This window comes from Mercenaria mercenaria, chromosome 5 (genome assembly GCF_021730395.1).
Source record: "Mercenaria mercenaria strain notata chromosome 5, MADL_Memer_1, whole genome shotgun sequence".
In the NCBI taxonomy this organism is placed as follows: Eukaryota; Metazoa; Mollusca; class Bivalvia; order Venerida; family Veneridae; genus Mercenaria; species Mercenaria mercenaria.
Window position 1 is genome coordinate 69516652 of NC_069365.1, and position 21587 is coordinate 69538238.

General features: G+C 35.8%; 1 protein-coding gene across 1 annotated transcript; it reads left to right on the plus strand.

Moving 5' to 3' along the window:
* The first annotated feature begins 2080 nt into the window (after window positions 1-2080).
* Window positions 2081-17755, plus strand: LOC123558505 (leucine-rich repeat-containing protein 74B-like). The gene is made up of 12 exons (XM_045350378.2): window positions 2081-2318; window positions 3363-3550; window positions 4034-4141; window positions 5017-5160; window positions 5446-5527; window positions 6185-6270; window positions 14086-14280; window positions 14565-14660; window positions 15154-15270; window positions 15729-15890; window positions 16642-16727; window positions 17542-17755. The coding sequence occupies exons 1-12, from the start codon at window positions 2081-2083 to the stop codon at window positions 17753-17755; spliced, it is 1716 nt and encodes a 571-aa protein (XP_045206313.2).
* Window positions 17756-21587: the final 3832 nt, after the last annotated feature.

The following is a 21587-nucleotide window of genomic DNA, read 5'->3' on the forward strand; positions in this document are numbered from 1 at the left end:
TGTTACATACGGTACCAAATTCATTTAGATACGAATGATAACAATTTATTGTCATGGTCATAACAAAACAAGAACAAAAGCGAAAAGAGTGTCCATCTTGTTGATTTCCATCACTCTATATGGCCTTAATGTTTGCGGTCATTGTTTTCCTCACTGAATGCAAGATATGTCAGCAGGTGATGCACAACAAAGTTTTTTCTGTGTAAGAGCTGTCTACAATGTCAAGCTTTTTTAAAAAGACTAAAGCTCGGCAAATTTTGATCTTGCCATACTTGCCACTTTGCGTACACGCAGTCACGCATGCTATTAATGTAACGACTACATTCTAAAAGATAGAGGAATATGAACATGGTAAACTACAGGGAACAGTCATTTATTCTGCTGTCAAAAAGGCGTTTACAAAGAAATAACCAAAATCATGTCTAAACAACTTTAATTAAGTTTTCGCCACGTGCATTATCTCTAACGAAATCTAGTTGGGGACCATCTCAACAGAGAGTGCTGACGCCGGTCCAGATGTGCGCACACTGTACGAAGAAGTGCACAGCCAGTCGAGTTTGACAGTAAATGGGTAATAGTTCAGAAACGAATCTAAACGTGTCCATCAAATCAGCATCTTTCTGACAAATTAACTTTGTTAGGTCCCTTTCTCTGTCTGAATACAAAGTTCCATCTATCGATATCTTAGTAACTTCATTATTTTCATAATGGGGCATCGTCTAATTGTAATTATATTTTCAGCACCACCTATCCATCAATGAGATATTCCATCCCGATTTCTAGTCATCAATTTGTACAAAGATCAGAAATTAGCCCCTGCCTTTGCCGCTTATGAATTCTACAAGAGGAACAGTTGTCTGCAACGCGTTTCGGGATGCATGTTCCAGGCGTATTAAATTAACCATACATCACGCCTGGTTTTCTTAAATTAGGTTTGTCACGCTTCATTCTTTAATGCCCGAAATCTCATTTCATCCATTACTGAAACTTAATTACGAACATGACATCAAGGCCGCTGATGCCGCAACAAGCTAATGGACATCACACTCTGCATGTTGTCTTAGAATCATGCATGCATAGTTCCAAAAGACACAGCAAAAATGTAACTGTATGTTTCCTTTCTTCATTAAAACAGTTCGGGAAACATAATAAAAGTTTGGAAAGACATAATCAAAGTGCGGAAGGGTAACCAAAACAGTAATAGTAAAAGGGCTTAAATGGTTTCAAAAGTATAGCCCTACATCTCTTATTTGAGAACATATTTGAGCCGCGCCATAAGAAAACCAACATAGTGGCTTTGTGACCAGCATGGATTCAGATCAGGCAGCGCATCCGCGCAGTCTAGTCAGGATCCATGTTGTTCGTTTTCAAAGCCTATTGCAGTTAGAGAAACTGTTAGCGAACAGCATGGATTCTGACCAGACTGCGCGGATGCGCAGGCTGGTCTGGATCCATGCTGGTCGCAAAGCTACTATGTTGGTTTTCTCATGGCGCGGCTCATTTATGATTGTTTTCGGTAAAAGTTATGTCTATTAATCAAGTGGTTTTTAGCTCGACGACAGGTTGGGAAAATGTTCGTCGCAGCTATAGATAAACAATGAAATAAAGTAATGCTAGTTCTATAATTTCCTAACTAAGTTAAAAAATAAACAAACAAAATTTGTTCGGTGCTTTAGTTGTATTATTAAAGGGAGGTAATTGTGGTCAACCTGTATCATTCCTCAGTGCAGTTATTCTCCTTGTTTTAAAAGTGTAAAGATTAAATCCTGATTACTTTTTAATGCCAATTACTTCTTTATCTTATTATACTTCTCGTTAATATAATACCTAAACACGAAGGATTAAAAGATCAATGTGATCACCTCAACAAGGATTAAGTTTTAATGTTGACCTTTGACTCCAGTTCAGTGTAACACTTTGAGAGAAACGAACTATATGTTGTATTGAATTAGGAAATTAGAAAACGAATTTTATTTCTTTAAGACGGATTTCTGTGAGACAAAATGGGGAATTTAGATTTTTTTTCGTGCGTTTAACTTTCACCGTTATTAAATAAAGTGTAAAACAGAAACAAAAAGTAATGTGTGCCTTACGTGACAATCGTTCAGTTTCAGCGGTGTCTTTAGCCTGTAAGTACAGGCTATCGCAACAACCAAATCGTCCTTCTATGAAAAAACTTAGCAGACGGCGAAAAGTTAGCGCAGCAAACGCTGGTATGACAGATGGCGCAGAAAACGCAGACGATATATCAGCACGTGGAAGAACTGACTCGACAATTTCCGGTCAAGCTGAGGAGGATGAAGAATTCGACTTTGATGGTACACCTGTCTTGTTTTATCTTGACGCTTCGTATACTATATTGATATATCATGGGGATATATATTTTGATATACATGTATCGTGATGATACGCCTATTTGAATATCGCGATGAATGATATCGAGATGATACATGTATTTGAATATCGTAATGATACGCCTATTTGAGTATCGTGATTAATGTTACGTCTATTTGAATATCGAGATGATGCGTGTTTTTGAATATCGTGATGATACGCCTAATGGAATATCGTGATGAATGATACGTCTATTTAAATATCGAGATGATACGTCTATTTGAATATCGTGATGATACGTCTATTTGAATATCGTGACGAATGATACGTGTATTTGAATATCGTGATGAATGATACGTCTATTTGAATATCGAGATGATACGTCTATTTGAAAATCGTGATGATATGTCTATTTGAATATCGTAATGATATGTTTGTTGATATTCTGTGGAGATATGACTGTTGACATATAGTGATGATCTATTCATTGAAATATCATGACGGCATGTCTGTTGATTTATAGTAGTTGATTGATCATACCGCTGTTGATAGAAAATAATACTATGTCTGTTACTAAATATCGTGACGGTATATATGTTGATATATCGTCACGGTAGGTCTGTTGTTATACGTGACCGTATATCAGTTGATATATCGTGATGACATGTCTGTAGATACATCCTGCTGGTATGTTTGTGGCATGTCTTTCATATATCGTGATGGCATGTCTTTCATATATCGTGATGGCATGCCTGTTGATGTATCGTGACAGTTTGTCTGCTGGTAAATCGTGACAGTAGGTCTGTATGTATATTGAGGCGGTATGTCTATGCGTATGATACACTGCGGCGGTTTATGTGTTGATACATCGTGTGTTCATATAGCATGACTGTATGTCTGTTGATATATATCGTATCTATTACTGTTGATATACAATGCCGGTATGTCTGTTAATTTACAATGACGGTATATCTGTTGATAAACCATGCCGGTATGTCTGTTGACCACTCCACTTTCTATTCTTGTAGATGATGACGACCTTGAATACCCTGTAGATGACGTTGAGTTGAGCCAGAGATATTATCTGATGGCATGTAAGGAGATGAAGATCCATTCAATCAGGAATATATTTGAGGGACTTGTCAATGAAAAGATGCAATGTAAAGGTCAAGTTTTACTCAAGGACGACGTTAAAGCTTGCACCATAGCGTTACTGGTACAGTATATTATCATTATATCTCTCTCATCTTAAACTGTAAAATATAGAGAATAAAATGCTTAAGCTAAATACACTGACTTGCTTTTTTTTTGTTGTAATGGTTTTGCCGAGAACAGTTAGACTATCGTCCTAAAAACATCTTTTTACCTCCTTTCTGCTGTTTGGAGTAGTTTGCAAGTTGAAAGTTTGAATTAAGCGCACGTTTTATTTCATTGCTCGTGCAAATATACTGTTCGCGTATACAACTTGCCACAGCTATACACACCGTGTTCATCTGGTAACAAAGCAAACTGTTTACGGGAAATCACCGTAGTTTGATGTTACGTTTATTTCACATTTGGCGTTGCTATCACAAATCGGCGTTACCAATGGAACACGTGTATTATGGGCATTTTGCTTTGCATACTCGTGTTGTTCAACGTAAAGATGATTATCAGGTTTCTTAAAAATGAATGTACAAAAATGTTCTCTCTATTTCAGGGGAACTCTAACTGCGAATGTATTGTCTTTGATGGTAACGAAATTGGACAAGAAGCTGCACAGTATTTCGGAGACGTATTTGAACGCAATAATTATCTGACCGACATTGTACGTAGCAAATCTCTTGATATACACATCTAACTTTGCTCCAGCATCTTTAAGATTTTAATATGAAAATTGAAAATTATCTGTGATATTCATAGACTTAATATTGGGATAACTGATACGGGGATAAGAAACGCTTATCGTGTCGTAAAGGCCGGGTCGTGCAACTTTATACAAAAATACAATTAAAATGCGCGAAAAGATGCATGTAAATATAATGTATCTCTCTTAGCAGGCTATCCCCGTATATCTGCGGGTTACTTGCGGATTGTTTCAAAGTACTAACCCGGGGGTCGTCAGTTCCAACCCAACTACAGTAACGACCCTGCTTTCTCATGACACCTTTACTGGCTTTTTTTTCTGGAAAGGGTTCTCGACAGTAGTTTCAATTAGCTCCAAGCTTCATCTAATTGAGCTCAGTGCATGAGTTAGTATAAACTGGTATAAATCATCACATTTGCAATGTTTGGTAAAGTACATACACAGTGTTTCAAAAACAGAAAAATATAATTGAGACTTTTGGAACCAAATCCAAATTTTACAGGACGTTTATAATTATGTTTAGCAGATTTTCGCAGTCATATTTTTTTTGACCAACCACAAATGAGCCGCACAATGAGAAAACCAACATAGTGCATTTGCGACCAGCATGGATCCAGACCAGCCTGCATATCCGCGCAGTCTGGTCAGGATCCTTGCTGTTCGCTTTCAAAGCCTATTGCAGTTAGAGAAACCGTTAGCGAACAGCATGTATCCTGACCACTATGTTGGTTTTCTCATGGTGCGGCTCAAATTTTATTTTAAACTCTGTGATTCACTGAAGACAACAATTTTCAAATCACAAATAGATAATATCTTTTTTTTTTTTGTATTTTTAGAGAATAACTTGGAACGGTCTTGGTACCCCGGGCGCTGAAGCGATTTGTAAAGGGTTACTGAAGAACCACTACACCAGAGTATTAGATTTAACCGGGAACCAGTTCAATGAGGACGCAGCCAAATATTTCAAGGAACTTATGGTTGTATGTAAATGTATATAGACTTTATCAAATATAAAACTTAACATAGAAACTGGCAAAATAATATTTTCATTCCACTGAATTATTTTGGGTGAAATTAAATAATTATTTTGTTTCTGTATCCGTGGATTAGTAAATACTTTATTACTTGCGAATATTTTACCTGAAAAAAAATGTTTAGGTATGAACATAAGATTTAGGCTTTTTTAAGTTTTTAGGCCGACAGAAAGAAGAATCAAGCCTATTACTAACAGCATTTTGGTCATCATTAACCATTTTATTTTCCAGGAAAACAGTGCGCTATATGAACTATATCTTGGACACAATTATTTTCGAGAAGAAGGTGGGGAACTCCTTGGCGAAGGTTTAGGTGAGAATAGGAATCTGTGTTCTAAGTTTTTGGGGGCAAATATGACAAAGCACATACTCACATACAGTGGAATGAAACTGTTTGCCACTGGGTCTAAATGACTTGGATACTAGAAAATCTGTTATCTGTGGCGTGAAACTGCCATAGTTGAGGACATACGCCTTCAATTCAAAATCCAAAGCTGTGCTTGTCCCTTCTATTTCATTTTACGCAAGATCATGTCAATATAAGAAACTTGAAACGCCAGTGCAATACAAGTAATTTAAAACCTCATGGTTATGTAAGTACCCTAAAACGCCAAGTAAAAACAAGTAACTTGAAACACCAGGGTAAAACAAGTAATATGAAACTCAAAGGAAATACAAGTACACATGTACATTGTAACTTAAAAAGGCAAGGGTAAAATAAGTAACTTGAAACGCATGATCACTATAAACAACTTGAATCGCTATGACAGTACTAGTACTAGAAGTTTGAATCTCTAGGGAAATTCAACTAACTTTACTTGCCAGGGAAATGTATGTAACTTGAAACGCCATGGTAATAAATGTAACAATATCAGTATGAAACAAGTACAAAATATTCTTTGAAAAACGTTAACCCGCCTCAGCTGTTTCCTAAATAAAACAGCTATGTTGAACTCTTATTTTGTTTCAGAACAAAACGATTTCTTACGTGTCCTTGACCTCAGCTGGAATCATCTCCGACTGAAGGGTGCTCAAGCCATCGGGAAAGCACTTGCGGTAAGTATTTCAATTATATATTGTACTTACAACGGATTTTGATGTTTATTCTCTACGACTGTAAAAAGAAGAATAAAACAATTTGTTCACAAACAAGTATTGTATAAACGCAAGCTTAAACACTATAACAATTCACTGACTTTCATGCTGGGCGATACAAGAAAGTTGAAATATAAGGTCAATACTGAAAAAAAACCTTAAAGCACAAAAGCAATGCATGTAACTTATAAAACTTTGTATGATATAATGTTCATGGGGCACATGCATGACATCAGATGTTGGAGCTTTTAAGCTCAATCAAAAATAGGTAAACAAAACACGTTCAAGATCTTATTTATTTTATCCGTAGGACATGAAAATAAGAAGCGACAGACTCGCCCGCACTCTGAGAGACATGTTGTTTTAACCATGACGAGAACTGACCTAGATTTTAACCATATATCAGTAAGAGCGGCCTGTCGCTTCTGACTATTGACAATAAATAACAAATGCTGATTGAATGGGATAAGGCCGTGACTTTCATTATTATAATATCATTACAGAAAATTAATGAAATATCATGGCATATTGTATGAGATAGAAGTATCATGAAATGAAGCATGGAATGATAGATTTCTAGCCAAATTGCATAGAAACAAAATAGGCAACGCTATGATGCTGAAGCTCTAAATTTATGATAAGTACACATGTACTAGACAATGGAAGGAGAATGCAAAATTGCAAATTCTGCTAGCAAATCCAGCTGCCGAAATTCCGAGGCCAAGATGCTCAACGAATTCTCAACACATTGATAATGGATTTTAAGGAAACAAAAAAATGAATCCGGTGCATGTGCAAGAGAATATATAATTAGAATAAAACTGCCAAATAGATACATATTTTTGCCATGTTTATGCAGCAATATATCAGCCCCGAAGTGAACAAAAGTCACGACTAACAAATTAAAAGTTAAGTCTTTAAATTGATTTTTTTTCTTTTGCTCTTAAGAAGATGATATTTTGCAGCAAAATAAACAAGTCCGCTGCTGCCCGCGTGTTTACTTGATACAACATAATTATCATATTCTACAAAATAAAATATTTTCTTTACTGAATAAAAACAAACAGTTTCTTTTGTTACACAACCTTAAAGTTTCGCTGAATCTATTTCATTTTGTTAACAGGACTATTTCAAAGGGAAGTCGAGTAACTGCGAGCCGGCTGCCTAACCCCTAACTCCTATTTATATATCTTTTACCCTCATCTTTTAGTTATTTATCTTAATTTGAAGGGCGGAGGGGGGAGGTAGTGATGTCCAAATGCTGCAAACAGAAAGGTGTCTCCATCCCCCGACTTCCTTGATCTATAACATTCGTTTTTCTGGTATTAAATGAAAATTGGACATGATCCAGGTCTTAACATTTGGACAAATTAAATACACAGATAAATACTTAAATAAACTGGGGGAAAAACGCTGAATTTCGTAGATGAAGCACTTTCATATGCATGAGCAATACAATCCATAATGAAGCCTTCATATACATGGTGGCGAACGTTTGACTTCTTGGAAGGAATAATTGTCTTTATCCATAAAAGGCACTGTATACCGGTGTGGCAGTATGTGGCATGACCTGGTGTACTGGCGCTGAAAAATATATAACACGACAGCAGAATTTTTTCCAAAAATTGTTAGGGCGAGGAGGGTGGGTATTTTTATACATGAAGTGTCGACTTGCCTGCTTAGTTATTTGTGAAGGAATGAACCGGTTTGAAATATAAAATTGATCAAAACGACCCAACCCGTGAACCACTCGTGCGTGAAAGTGATTAATCGAGGCACGTTATATTATATGGACTGGATTAGAGTAACAGAAGCAGAAATTATAGCTCATGCGTACCTACTGAAAAATAACATAGATTTATTTCTCAAGAGAACATAAATTCCTTTATTTTATCCGTAGGACATGAAAATAAGAAGCGACAGACTCGCCCGCACTCTGAGAGACATGTTGTTTTAACCATGACGAGAACTGACCTAGATTTTAACCATATATCAGTAAGAGCAGTCTGTCGCTTCTGACTATTGACAATAAATAACAAATGCTGATTGAATGGGATAAGGCCGTGACTTTTATTATTATAATATCATTACAGAAAATTAATGAAATATCATGGCATATTGTATGAGATAGAAGTATCATGAAATGAAGCATGGAATGATAGATTTCTAGCCAAATTGCATAGAAACAAAATAGGCAACGCTATGATGCTGAAGCTCTAAATTTATGACAAGAGCACCGCCTTGCGGGTGCTGACGCTCATCTGATTTTTTTTGTGTAATAGAAATATTGTCCTACCCATGATTTTCTAAGTCCAAAAAGGGCCATCATTCTTGCAAAAAGCAGGATAGAGTTATGTTTCTTGATGTACAGTGTCCACTTATGATGGTGAAAAACTGTTGCAAGTTTTAAAGCAATAGCTTTGATAGTTTATGAGAAAAGTTGACTTAAACATAATACTCAACCAAGAAAATGATTTTCTAAGTCCAAAAGGGGCAATAATTATTGCAAAAAGCAGGATGGAGTTATGTTGCTTGCTGTACAGGGTCAGCTTATGATGGTGAACAAGTGTTGCAAGTTTCAAAGCAATAGCTTTGATAGTTTAAGAGAAAAAGTTGACCTAAACATAAAACTTAACCAAGAAATCTGATATTTTCTAAGTCCAAAAGGGGCCATAAATCTTGCAAAAAGCAGGACGGAGTTATGTTTCTTGCTATACAGGGTCAACTTATGATGGTGAACAAGTGTTGCAAGTTTTAAAGCAATAGCTTTGATAGTTTAGGATAAAAGCTGACCTAAACATAAAACTTAACCAAGAAAACTGATTTTCTAAGTCCAAAAGGGGCAATAAATCTTGCAAAAAGCAAGATGGAGTTATGTTTCTTGATGTACAGGGTCTGCTTATGATGGTGAACAAGTATTCCAAGTTTCAAAGCAATAGCTTTGATAGTTTAGGAGAAAAGTTGACCTAAACATAAAACTTAACCAAGAAATCTGATACTTTCTAAGTACAAAAGGGGCCATAAATCTTGCAAAAAGCAAGATGGAGTTATGTTTCTTGCTATACAGGGTCAGCTTATGATGGTGAACAAGTATTCCAAGTTTCAAAGCAATAGCTTTGATAGTTTAGGAGAAAAGCTGACCTAAACATAAAACTTAACCAGGCAACGCCGACGCCGACGCCGACGCCGACGCCGACAACCGCTCAAGTGATGACAATAACTCATCATTTTTTTTCAAAAAATCAGATGAGCTAATAAGTACATATGTACTAGACAATGGAAGGAGAATGCAAAATTGCAAATTCTGCTAGCAAATCCAGCTGCCGAAATTCCGAGGCCAAGATGCTCAACGAATTCTCAACACATTGATAATGGATTTTGCTCTGATTGCCTAAATTATACTGATGATTGTGTATACAATATGCCATACCGAAATGCACACAGTGTGTTGAGGGCCATCAAATATTTTAGGAAATAAAATTCGTCCATAAAATGGTACATTGAATATTGTATCTAATTACTGAATAGCCACATGCAAGCATTCGTTTCTTTAATAATACCAGATTTTCCGGATAATTTACTTTCAAAGATGGCAATATAAGCTATATTCAGCTCTAATTGGCCATTATTTCTCTTGATTTTATCTAATCAACAATATGCAGCAGTTACTTTTTCCCTGATAATTTGTTGGATCTAACCCGAAATAGGTCAGGTGGTAATCTTTATAAGACGCGCACTTTATAATTCAGCCATTATTCAAGTATGTACTTACGTATATTTGAATAGATCAAAAATTTTACTTAATAGTGATTTGCTTACCCTGCTAGCAAAGTTTCCATTTACTTTCACCAGTCTAAGGTGAAAGAACTCATCCGAGGTCATGCCACCCTGCCACTCCGAGTTTATTTTAGAATTAGTCTCATGCAAACCACCAAATGGTTCGACAGTGCTCTCAGGCTGCGCTTCTATTCCTAGTGTATTGTTTGACTAGACAGTGCTTCTTCCTTGGTTCCGGTATAATGACATATATCGACAGCACAACGCCTGTGACAAGAGGATATAAAGCTGCATACACAAGCATCTAAATAAAAGTAAATATAGTATCAAAATTATTATATATTATGTTGGGTTAACCCCCTCGGAATCAAATAACTAAATAATAGAAATACTATACAGATGTTGATTATTGATAAATGATTTCGTGATTACGATAAAGTCACAAAGCGCACAGCCCTAGATTTGACAGTGTGGACGAAAATTATTAAATAGATGGCGGGATTAAGATACCATACTATTGCAATATTCAAGAATCAATGTTACTGCAATTCCTGTACGACTAAGCCACTGGCAGTGTAATACGTAATATTTTCTTACATAATACATGCATGCGCAGGCACCATCTAGCACTGAAAACACAGTCAAACTCGTAATTCGAAAGCAAACTTTATATGACATATGCCGTTCAAATCAGTTCGATCAAATTAACCTCCTTAGAAATTTTGATTTAACAAAAGCCACAGTAAAACAATTTAATTACAAGCGTAAACATAGATATTACAGACATAAACCAATGTATAGTCTGTATCATATACGGTAGAACACGGACCAAATACAACTTTTCAATAACATCGACTTTTTATCTTTCGCTTCTACGACATCCACATCAAAATAGTTTTTGATAAAAAGCGTTAACATAAATAATGTGGTCATAAACCGATTTAGATGGTAGAACATAAGGGACCGCAGACAACGATTTAATAACATGTAGCTTTTACCTGACTACTTACCTTCAGGTAATGCTACCAAATAACATATTTTAACTACTTTACCCAACACCAGCATAAATTTCTGTTGTCCACATGCCTGTTTTCTTTACCCATCGCCCAAAAGAAATTTACTTTCAATACCTGCTTAAAATAAAACAAACAATAGATTGTACTGCTGTATAATGAATAAAATGTGACGCAATCTAATACTTAATGTATGATTAATTTAAAGCCATTTCCAGTTTCGGAAGGTCAACATAGTACTGCTGTAATTATTACCCGATGTACAGTAAAATGCATAGTGTAATCATCATCATCATAACCGCCACCACCATCATCATCATCACAATATTTTAATTTTGCGTTCAAAGGTATGATTACTAGCCCAACGTCATCATCAACATCATCATCATCATGAGGATACCATCAAAATTATAAAATTAGAACAATTAGTAAATAACCACGATATTATATTTCTTAAACTAGAGATGCTTTTGAAAAAGGCGCATATCCCCCACAACTGCCTTATCAGACTTTCGGTGCTTTGATTATAACGCGACTGCCTTATCAGACTTTCAGTGCTTTGATTATAAAAAAACAAGTTTCAAGGGCCTTCATTCCGAAGTGCCTGAGCCGATTTGGCAAGCCAACGAACTTTGGCCGAGATATTATGATCAAACACATTTCCGTCAAATTTGGTGAAGATCGGATGTGAAATGTTCATCTTAGAGTGCGGACAAGTTTTGTGACAGACGGACATATGGACACAGACAGACACGCACGCACGCACGGACACACACACACACACACACACACACACACACACACACACACACAGAGGAATAAATAATATATGGCGACCACACCACTATGCGGACCTGCAAAACTGAAAAGATAAGTTGATATCCAACGCACAAAATACTGGAGAATACTATTCCACAAACTGATAAATTTGTTTAGTTATACATTGTACGCAACAGACACGGGTGCAAAGGTGAGGATCGGGCACATTGTGCCGCGCAATAGTTAACCCTCCAAGCAATCAACTGCACTAAAAGGTAAAAGGTAAAGGTAAAGGTAATTTTATTTACCGTCGCTTTGTGAAACAACAAACAGAGCTTTTGAGCGACCCCACCCCAAGAACAGTTAAAACCATTTATACCTTACCCCCAGCAGTTTGCTGGTACCCATTTACAGCTGGGTCGACTGTGGGAAACGTGATAAAGTGCCTTGCCCAAGGACACACCGCAATGGGAGTAGCCAGGATCCGAACCAGGGGCCTTCACCTCCGTGGGAAAGCGTCTTAGCCCTCTCGACCAATGCGTCCACTAAGCGGCACTCAAGGACATAAACAGGGGGGTGATGTCTGTTTCAACATACCCAAATGCTAGAGGTTTGTAGCAAAGTGATCCACAAATATATAAGATATATAATGTGTACTGACTTACAAGTACACATTTATAAACAACTTTCGACGGGTCAAAGACCAATTGGCCGAAGAGTTGTAATCCCTGTTTAATATAAGATACAGTCAATTCGAGGAATTTGGTTGAACGGCCGACCATGTAGGTCAAGGCCCTCTAACGGTTAAGAAGCGCACGCCCTTAACATCAATAATAAGTGAAGGCCAGTCGAACGCCAAACTTAAGATGCTGATCTAGTGGCCAACCTAGGAAGTGAGCTTGAATTTTAAGATACTCCGCAGTATCAAACCTTTAAAAGGCATACCAAAATTGTGGATCATATAAATTTTATATAGCTCGCGTGATCAACACGGACAGCGTAAAAAAAGCATTTTTGAACAAACAAACAAACAAACAAAATTAATTCTCCTGTACGAGTGCGTTGGATCAGTATCTCCTCTGAGAGACATAATAACAACGTCAGTAATAAATTGATAATCATTGTGATCATCATCCAAATCGTCCATTCCAATATCATCATAAGAATCGTCTTGACCACTAGTCGTGTTCACCAACATCGACCTTTTCTGTACATAAATCTACTAAATCCGTTCTAGTATACTTAGTATTATAACCATCTGTAATGACAGCAACATGACCATAAGGGACAGCATGATAAATTATTATGCTTTATAAGTATTCAACTACTAGTAGCAACAACCATAGAAAGATGTGTTCATTCATTCTCAATTTTCAATCGTTTTTTAATTTTTGCATTTCATTTGTAATAGAGTGTATATCTAAGGCAGTAGTGAAACAAATAAAATGTTGTTGATAATGCTGTTGTAAAATATGCACGTATTGATGCCTTCGGTCTTGAAATGTTCAAAGATATTTCACTTATTCGTTGAGGATAGTCGTTTAGTTTTGACTGTATAAGCAGTGTAAACGTTGAGCTTTCATCCTAAATTATTAGAATTTTGCGACGTGTCAAATCTTTGACGTGAGACATGTAAAACTGTCAGCCAATATCCAAAACACAACGTCCCAACAAAACGGCAACAAACAAATAATGAAGATTGCTGCTACTTTTCAATAGAAACGGGGATTTCCCTCGAAAAGAACCCAGCCCCTGATACCGCAAACAACAAATGACTGTTGGACACAAACAACACATGAAAACATCCATTCATGTGCCCCAGCGGCCAACCACTGCAGACTTGCACCCTTCTTTAATTTAATGAAATACACTGTAAAGGAAAAAGACAATTTGTTCAAAACTTATCTGCATTTTTCTTGCATCCTCCTCTCTGTGGCAACATTACTGGAAAACGCCAACTCTTCAAACATGTGATGAACATATTTTTATACATGAAGTGTGGACTTGCCTGCTTAGTTATTTGTGAAGGAATGAACCGGTTTGAAATATAAAATTGATCAAAACGACCCAACCCGTGAACCACTCGTGCGTGAAAGTGATTAATCGAGGCACGTTATATTATATGGACTGGATTAGAGTAACAGAAGCAGAAATTATAGCTCATGCGTACCTACTGAAAAATAACATAGATTTATTTCTCAAGAGAACATAAATTCCTTTCTTTTAGTCTAACATCAATCTGGAGGTTCTAAATGTGGCTTGGAATGGATTCTACATTCATGGTGTATCGCACATAGCGATGGCACTCACCAAGAACCAAGCACTTACAGACCTCGATATCTCGTGCAATAGACTCTCGGAGACATGTTTGGGTCAGTTCCTCAAAGGCATGGAGAAAAATACGACATTAAAGAAACTTCGGGTACGTATAAATTTAAGTTCTCTACACGTGATGCGTGTTAACGTAGTATTTAGAATACCGCTTTGGAAAAGTATTTTTACGATAAAAACTTCTTTTCTTCGTTTTATGCTCTTCGATAACGCCTATTTACATCATAATGTTGAACAGAGCAACATGTAAATGATTATGTCTATGCCGTCTCCTCGATTTTCTTAAAACTAATATGCTAAAATAAATGATCTTCAAGAGGCGAAGTTATGTTTAAGCATTTCTTTACATTAAAGTATGCTTTATTCAAATTGCAGATATCTCGAAATCACATAAGCCATACAGGAGTGTTAGCCTTACTACAACATATACAGAAGTTTCCAACCATTGGCCTGCAATACGTAGATATTGGTGTGAGTATTTTAGTAAATAAGCTTTGGGTTGTTATATTTCCCGGTCCTTTGGGATCACGGAGTCCATTCAGTTTTACAGTAAATCCGCTTAAGCCGATGTTAGCGGGTGCGAGTGGTGTTTCATATTCATTACATCTTATAAACAGACTCAAGCAATCAAACCGATGCTGCTTTGCGTTCTATTAATTCAAATAATTTTCTTATTTTTTTTTTGGTCTTTGTAGTACTATGTAGAAGCTGGCTAAATTTTGTAGAAAAAATAATGTAATCACACCGTAAATGTCATATTGATATTAAAATACACTGTTGCAAAGTAACTTACATTGCGATTTGATGGCAGCATACGGTACAGTGGCGCTTTAAACGCTTGGAATAGGAATATGTCCGGAACTCTAGCAGTAATCATGCTGTGTGCAATATATACAATATTATTTCTGTATGTATAGAATGCTTGTAAATCTAGCTATGTAACCACGATGGTGTTTTACTGTAGGACCAACATGTACAAGACGACTTTGTCGTGTTGTTGAAGGAGTTACAGAAGACAAGGAAAATTGATGTACAATATGGAATGGTCTGGTCAAGAGACAGAGATCCTATTGGGAAACAGGTATAAAATATCCAGTTTTGTGGTACTGTAGATTTGATGATATTCGCGGTTGTTTTATTTTCGCTGGTATCATCAAAACGAAACGCGAAATAAAACTGACGCGATAATAACCACATCTACAGTACTGTATGCAATAACTTTCCCTGCTGAAGGCAAAGGGCATTTTGACAAACAACTGAAGTATCACCCTTGTCCAAAAGAAGAAATCGCTTTAAAGGAAAAGCAAAATAACGATTTTAAGATGACTTGAAACGAGAAAATGAAAATTGGACAAACATTGTACTAAATTCCGAAAGTTTACAGTTTTAAATATTTGAATCTTTCATTTATCATTAGCGAATGTCTTCCTGAAAAGAAACACTTTCTTTTCTTTCTTTACTAATGAAAAATGAACTCTACAGATTTTATACGCTCATATTAAAACCAACTTTGACCAAATTATCGGTATGTAACTGCAGGACCAGACGGAGGACGAGCTGGCCCTGCTAAATGAGAACCCTCACTATGTTCTGATGGAGTTTATGAGGTTACAGAAATTGAGATTGGTTGATCTGTTCCACCAGATGGACACTGATAAAAGCAAGGGAATCAGCGTACAGGAGTTCCAAGAAGGTCTCAAGGTAAATAAATTAGTACAAAGTCATGTCCTCAAAGATTGCAATTCTTATTATCTTGAAATATTTTCCCGTTTTCAGAAATGATTATTATTTGTTCTATTTGATCATGCGTAATGCATAACTCGATTTTGATTAATAAATAAAGGTATATTGTACTTTGCATACTGCTTGATATTTTGATTGAAATTACTAAGTTTACCTTACAATTAAACGATTATGATTAATATCTTTTAAGTTTGCTTTATGCGTAACCCAGTTTTGATTAATATCTCTAAAATTTTGTCTTCTGAAGTTCTACATGGCCAATCTGTGATCTTTGCCTTATGCATTATTCGGTTTGATAAATGTGTCTAAATTTGCCTTTAGTTTAACCGGACTTTGATTAATATCTCTATCTTTGCCTTAGACCAACATGGTTTTATTTTAACCCTTACCTCAAGTTCATAAGGTTTCGTTTTTATTTTGAAACGGGACTTTCGTGTCACACACGTCTATAAGAATGTGATATTAACCATTATCATGCTGGACGCGATTGATTCTACCTTTGCGACCAGTGTAGATCATGATCAGCCTGCACATCCATGCAGTCTGATCGTGATCTACACTGTTCGCCATTCATTCGGTATCTTTTTGGTAAGCACCCCTTTTAACAGTTAATGGTACTGTCCAAATTGAATGACGGACAAGTTCATTATAGAAATTTAGCAGGGTAAGGATTAACATAAAAATGTAGCTGCTTTTTTATCATTTCAAGGCTGTGGACATACCTCTGAAGATGAAAACGCTGGAGAAATTTGTACGAGCATGTGATCTTGACAAAAACGGAGAAATAGAATACGTGTATGTATAGTTGTTTACCAATTCATTCACATTTATGTATTTCATGATGTGTTTTCTCGTGATTGTTTTTAACCTTTAGCCCGCAGGCGGCACATGATTCTGCCTTTGCGACCAGTGCAGACCAAGATCAGCCTGCACATCCATAGTCTGCACTGTTCGCTATTCAGTCAGTACATTCTCAGTGAACTCCCCTTCGAATAATAAATGGTATTGCCCAAATTGAATGATGGATCAGTCCATTATAGAAATTTAGCAGGTTAAAGGAAATTAAGGGAAACATCATTATTCACCATCAATCTGAAACTAAAAATCCTCTTCAAATATTCAAAATTTTCATCATGTCCAAATATCTTAAAATAGACTATGATGTATATTAAGAAAATGTTACATAAATATTTCCAAGAATTATTGCATACCATACTTTAAATAATGGGTTTTGTCAAATAGGAGTTGTTTGCGAACAGGAATGCTCGAATATTCAAAAGCCATGTCACTAAAAAGTTAAAATAATGAAAACATTGGCATAAGCATGCAAGAAACGGGGCAACAATTTTGAGTCAAAGAACCCTATTTTGAATGAAATATTTATCTTTGCTGTATGCATAACTCGATATTGTTACATCTTGGCCCGCGCGATATTTGCCACTTAACATGTTGTACAGTCAACTATTACACTGTATATTTCGTCTACATATTCGTCCCTCTGTAGCAGAAGCAAGTTAGGTCAAATATAACCGATGTCCAAAATCTATCCTAAAAAGCAAACAATTTGAGGCAACTGGCCAAAATTTTCCAAGTTTTTTTTTTCTTTCAGAGAGCTTGTTGAGGCAAGCAAGAGGCATAAAGAGGAGATAAGAAGACTTTCCAAGACGAATGTTCCAATGGAAAACACAGATCTTGGACGTATACAGAAACTGTTGAGAAAAATAATGCTGAACAATCGTGGTCTACCAGTGAATAATGATAAAGGGACAGACACAAATGTTCAAAAGTCTGTGGATTCTAATGGAACTATAAGTATAGGTTAATAAATGGGAGAGCGGTGCCTTTGAGTGATAATGGCCCTGGCAAGGTGATAATAGCCCGAGGGCTTTATAGTATTTACCTGTTTATTACATGTTTACCTATAATATAGTAAGAAAAGTTTAGTGTGTCATTTTGATGGGAACTGGCATCTTCTGGCATAATAATTTACAGCTTTTCAGTTTTTATATTATATGTATAAGAGACTGTATACTGTATAAAATCCAACGCCTTGTAAGTTGTCATGTGTTGCTATTAGCATAATTCAGGGTTGAAAATAAGTTATATCACGAAGAATATACGACGTTACGCTCAAGAAAATAAAACTAAAACTGAAATATTCGCTGTTTTACCTCAATAAAACGTGATGACGTCATTTCTGTTTACGGACGTTAATTTCCCGCGCTAACGTCAGGGCCATTATCGATAATGGCCCCGGGGCTTATTATGATAATGTGATAATGCATGACGCAATGCGATAATAGAATTTTCAGCACAAATTTGTTACTATTTATAGGTACTCATGTAATAAGTATAGGTTAATAAATGGGAGAGCGGTGCCTTTGAGTGATAATGGCCCTGGCAAGGTGATAATAGCCCGAGGGCTTTAGCCCGAGGGCTATTATCTTCTTCCAGGGCCATTATCACTCAAAGGCACCGCTCTCCCATGTATTTACCTGTTTATTACATGTTTACCTATAATATAGTAAGAAATGTATTTTTGTGTCATTTCTATGGGTACTTGCATCTTCTGGAACAATAAATTTCAGCTTTTCAGTTTCTATATTATTTGTATAAGAGTCTATTTACTGTATAAAATCAAATACCTGGATAGTTGTACTTTCTTGCTTATTCCATAATTTAGGGATAAAAATACGATATTTCACGAAGAATACACGATGTTACGCTCAAGATGATAAAATAAAACGGAAATATTCGCTGTTTTACCTCCACGAAACGCGATGACGTCATTTCTGTTTACGGACGTTAATTTCCCGCGCTAACGCCAGGGCCATTATCGATAATGGCCCCGGGGCTTATTATGATAATGTGATAATGCATGGCGCAATGCGATAATGGGACATTTTTCAGCACAAATTTGTTACTATTTATAGGTACTCATGTAATAATTACATATAAATTCCCCATGAAAAAAAATACTGAAAAGAACTATCATTCACAGACAGTTCAGATTTTTTAAGTGTGACAGATGAACCTATAATCGTTGCAGTAAGGCATTTCAATGAATTGATCAAACTTCATTATATCCAAACTGTTGAGTATTTCGATGTCTGACATAAGCACAAGTCAGCTTTTGATGCAAGAAAACATTAAATTATAAATAAATGTAAGTATGACATAGAAAATCATGGTTTCATTTGTCCTCACATGTCTTGTTTGATGCTGTCATTTTTCTCTGGTCATTACAGAAACAACTTAGTCCTGTTTCTCAATGAGTCTGTTTTTATACTGCATATATAGTAAATAAAAGGATTTGCATTTCTGCAAATATCTTGTTGTTAAAAGTTTATCAAAGGATTCATGTTGTACAACTTGAAAGATGAAAAGATAGATGGAAAGACAGTTGGATGAAGAGACACATAGATGGATAAAATGAAATGAGCATTTCTTTATATTGTCTTCTGCTAATGTACAAGGTTTCATGTGTTTTGTTTTACATTTAAGGTTACAACATGATCAACCTTACTTGAATAACAGACAAACTAACAAATAAAAAAGAGGATATTACACGAGTGTCTTTTCAATCTGAATTTATTATGCAAGCTGAAGAAAATAATAAAATGCAAGGCTGTGCCAAGCATTTTATTCAACCAGTTTAATAAATTCAATGTGAAAGGCACAAAAACAATATTCTTTTTATCACTTTTTTTGATAGCTTTTGCTACTGAAACATCAATTTTTGTCTTTCTTAACCTATTATAAACCAACTTGACTTGATATTTCATTCCCACAATTTCAAACATGTAATAAATGAAGAAAACTAAATAATCTGCATTTTTTTTTCAATATTGTCTTCTATCTACATACCAAGTTTCATGAAAAGATCGCTTTCACTTTTTAAGATATGTACATCACAGTATCCACTTTTCATCAAAGCAACACGATATAAGGATATATATTTCCATCTATCCTTGTCCAAGTTTTATGAAAAAATATCTTGTAAAGTTACAGCAGGATTCATCGATTTCAGAAAAAGTTTTATGAAGATCAAGTCAAACAAGAGCTGTCGTATGACAGCGCGCTCGACTATTCGAAGAATTGATTGAAGAATGGGGTCAAAATATTTCCATAGATTTTCAGACAAAAGAAAAAAATGGATTAAACAAAAAATGTTCCTGTATTTGTGGATTTCGATTAGTCTTGCACTAAGTGGCAATGTGTGACCATGATGGCAAATATGTTATTAAGATATATGTTAGGCAAAACATGGACTTGTATGAAAAGTTTAACTAATTTCCAAGTCCAAAAAGGGTCATAATTCAGTCAAAAAGGTTGACAGAGTTATGTACACTTGCCTACAGATGGAAATCATGTTGATATACTAGTGTTAACAGTTTCAAAGCCACAGTTCAAATATTTTGACAAAAATTTCAAAGTCCAAAAAGGGCCATAATTCAGCCAAAATAGTTGTCAAGAGTTATGTACTCTTGCCTACAGATGGAAATCATAATGATAAACAAGTGTTTAAAGTTTAAAAGCCATATGTCAAATAGTCTTGACAAAACATGGACATATTTGAAAACAGAACCAATTTCCAAGTTCAAAAAGGGCCATAATTCAGCCAAAAAAAGAAGACAGAGTTATGTACTCTTGCCTATTGATAGAGACTATAATACTGAACAAGATATAAAAGTTTCAAAGCCATACGTCAAACACTTTACACAAAATATAAACTGGTACGAAAAACTTAACCAAGATTTCTAAGTCAGAAGGGGCCATAATTCAGCCAAAATGCTTGATAGAGTTATGTACTCTTGCCCACAACTGGACATGGTGATGGTAAACAAGTGTTGAAAGTTTCAAAGCCTTATCTAGAAAGACTTTGTCAAAATGTAGACTGGTACGAAAAACTTAACCGAGATTTCTAAGTAAAAAAGGGGCAATAATTCAACCAAAATACTTGATGGAGTTATGTACTCTTGCCTACAACTGAACATGGTGATGGTAAACAAGTGTTGAAAGTTTCAAAGCTTTATCTCAAAAGACTTTGTCAAAATGTAGACTGGTACGAAAAACTTAACCAAGATTTCTAAGTAAAAAAGGGGCAATAATTCAACCAAAATGCTTGATGGAGTTATGTACTCTTGCCTACAACTGGACATGGTGATGGTAAACAAGTGTTGAAAGTTTCAAAGCTTTATCTCAAAAGACTTTGCCAAAATATGAACTGGTACGAAAAACTTAACCAAGATTTCTAAGTCAAAAGGGGCCATAATTCAGTCAAAATGCTTGACAGAGTTATATACCCTTGCCTACAATTGGACATGGTGATGGTAAACAAGTGTTGAAAGTTTCAAAGCTTTATCTCAAAAGACTTTGTCAAAATGTGGACTGGTACGAAAAACTTAACCAGGGTGTGACGCCGATGCCGACACCGACGCCGACGCCGTGGTGAGTAGGATAGCTCTACTTATTCTTCGAATAGTCGAGCTAAAAATGTTGCCTCTAAAGGGTTAATAAGTTTTTTCTATGACTTGACCCAGTGACTTAGTTAAAGACCTCAGGAAATCCAATTTCTAACTTGTTTCTATATTTCATAGAGAAAAACATTCTGACAAAGATTTATGATAATCAAGTAGCCAATGTGGCTGGCAT

Bases quoted from the DNA above. Each gene is read 5' to 3' on its own strand.
- LOC123558505 (XM_045350378.2), top strand. From the start codon at position 2,081: ATGTGTGCCTTACGTGACAATCGTTCAGTTTCAGCGGTGTCTTTAGCC. The intron at 2,319-3,362 runs GTACACCTGTCT...CTATTCTTGTAG, and splicing joins TGAAGAATTCGACTTTGATG to ATGATGACGACCTTGAATAC. The intron at 3,551-4,033 runs GTACAGTATATT...TCTCTATTTCAG, and splicing joins CTTGCACCATAGCGTTACTG to GGGAACTCTAACTGCGAATG.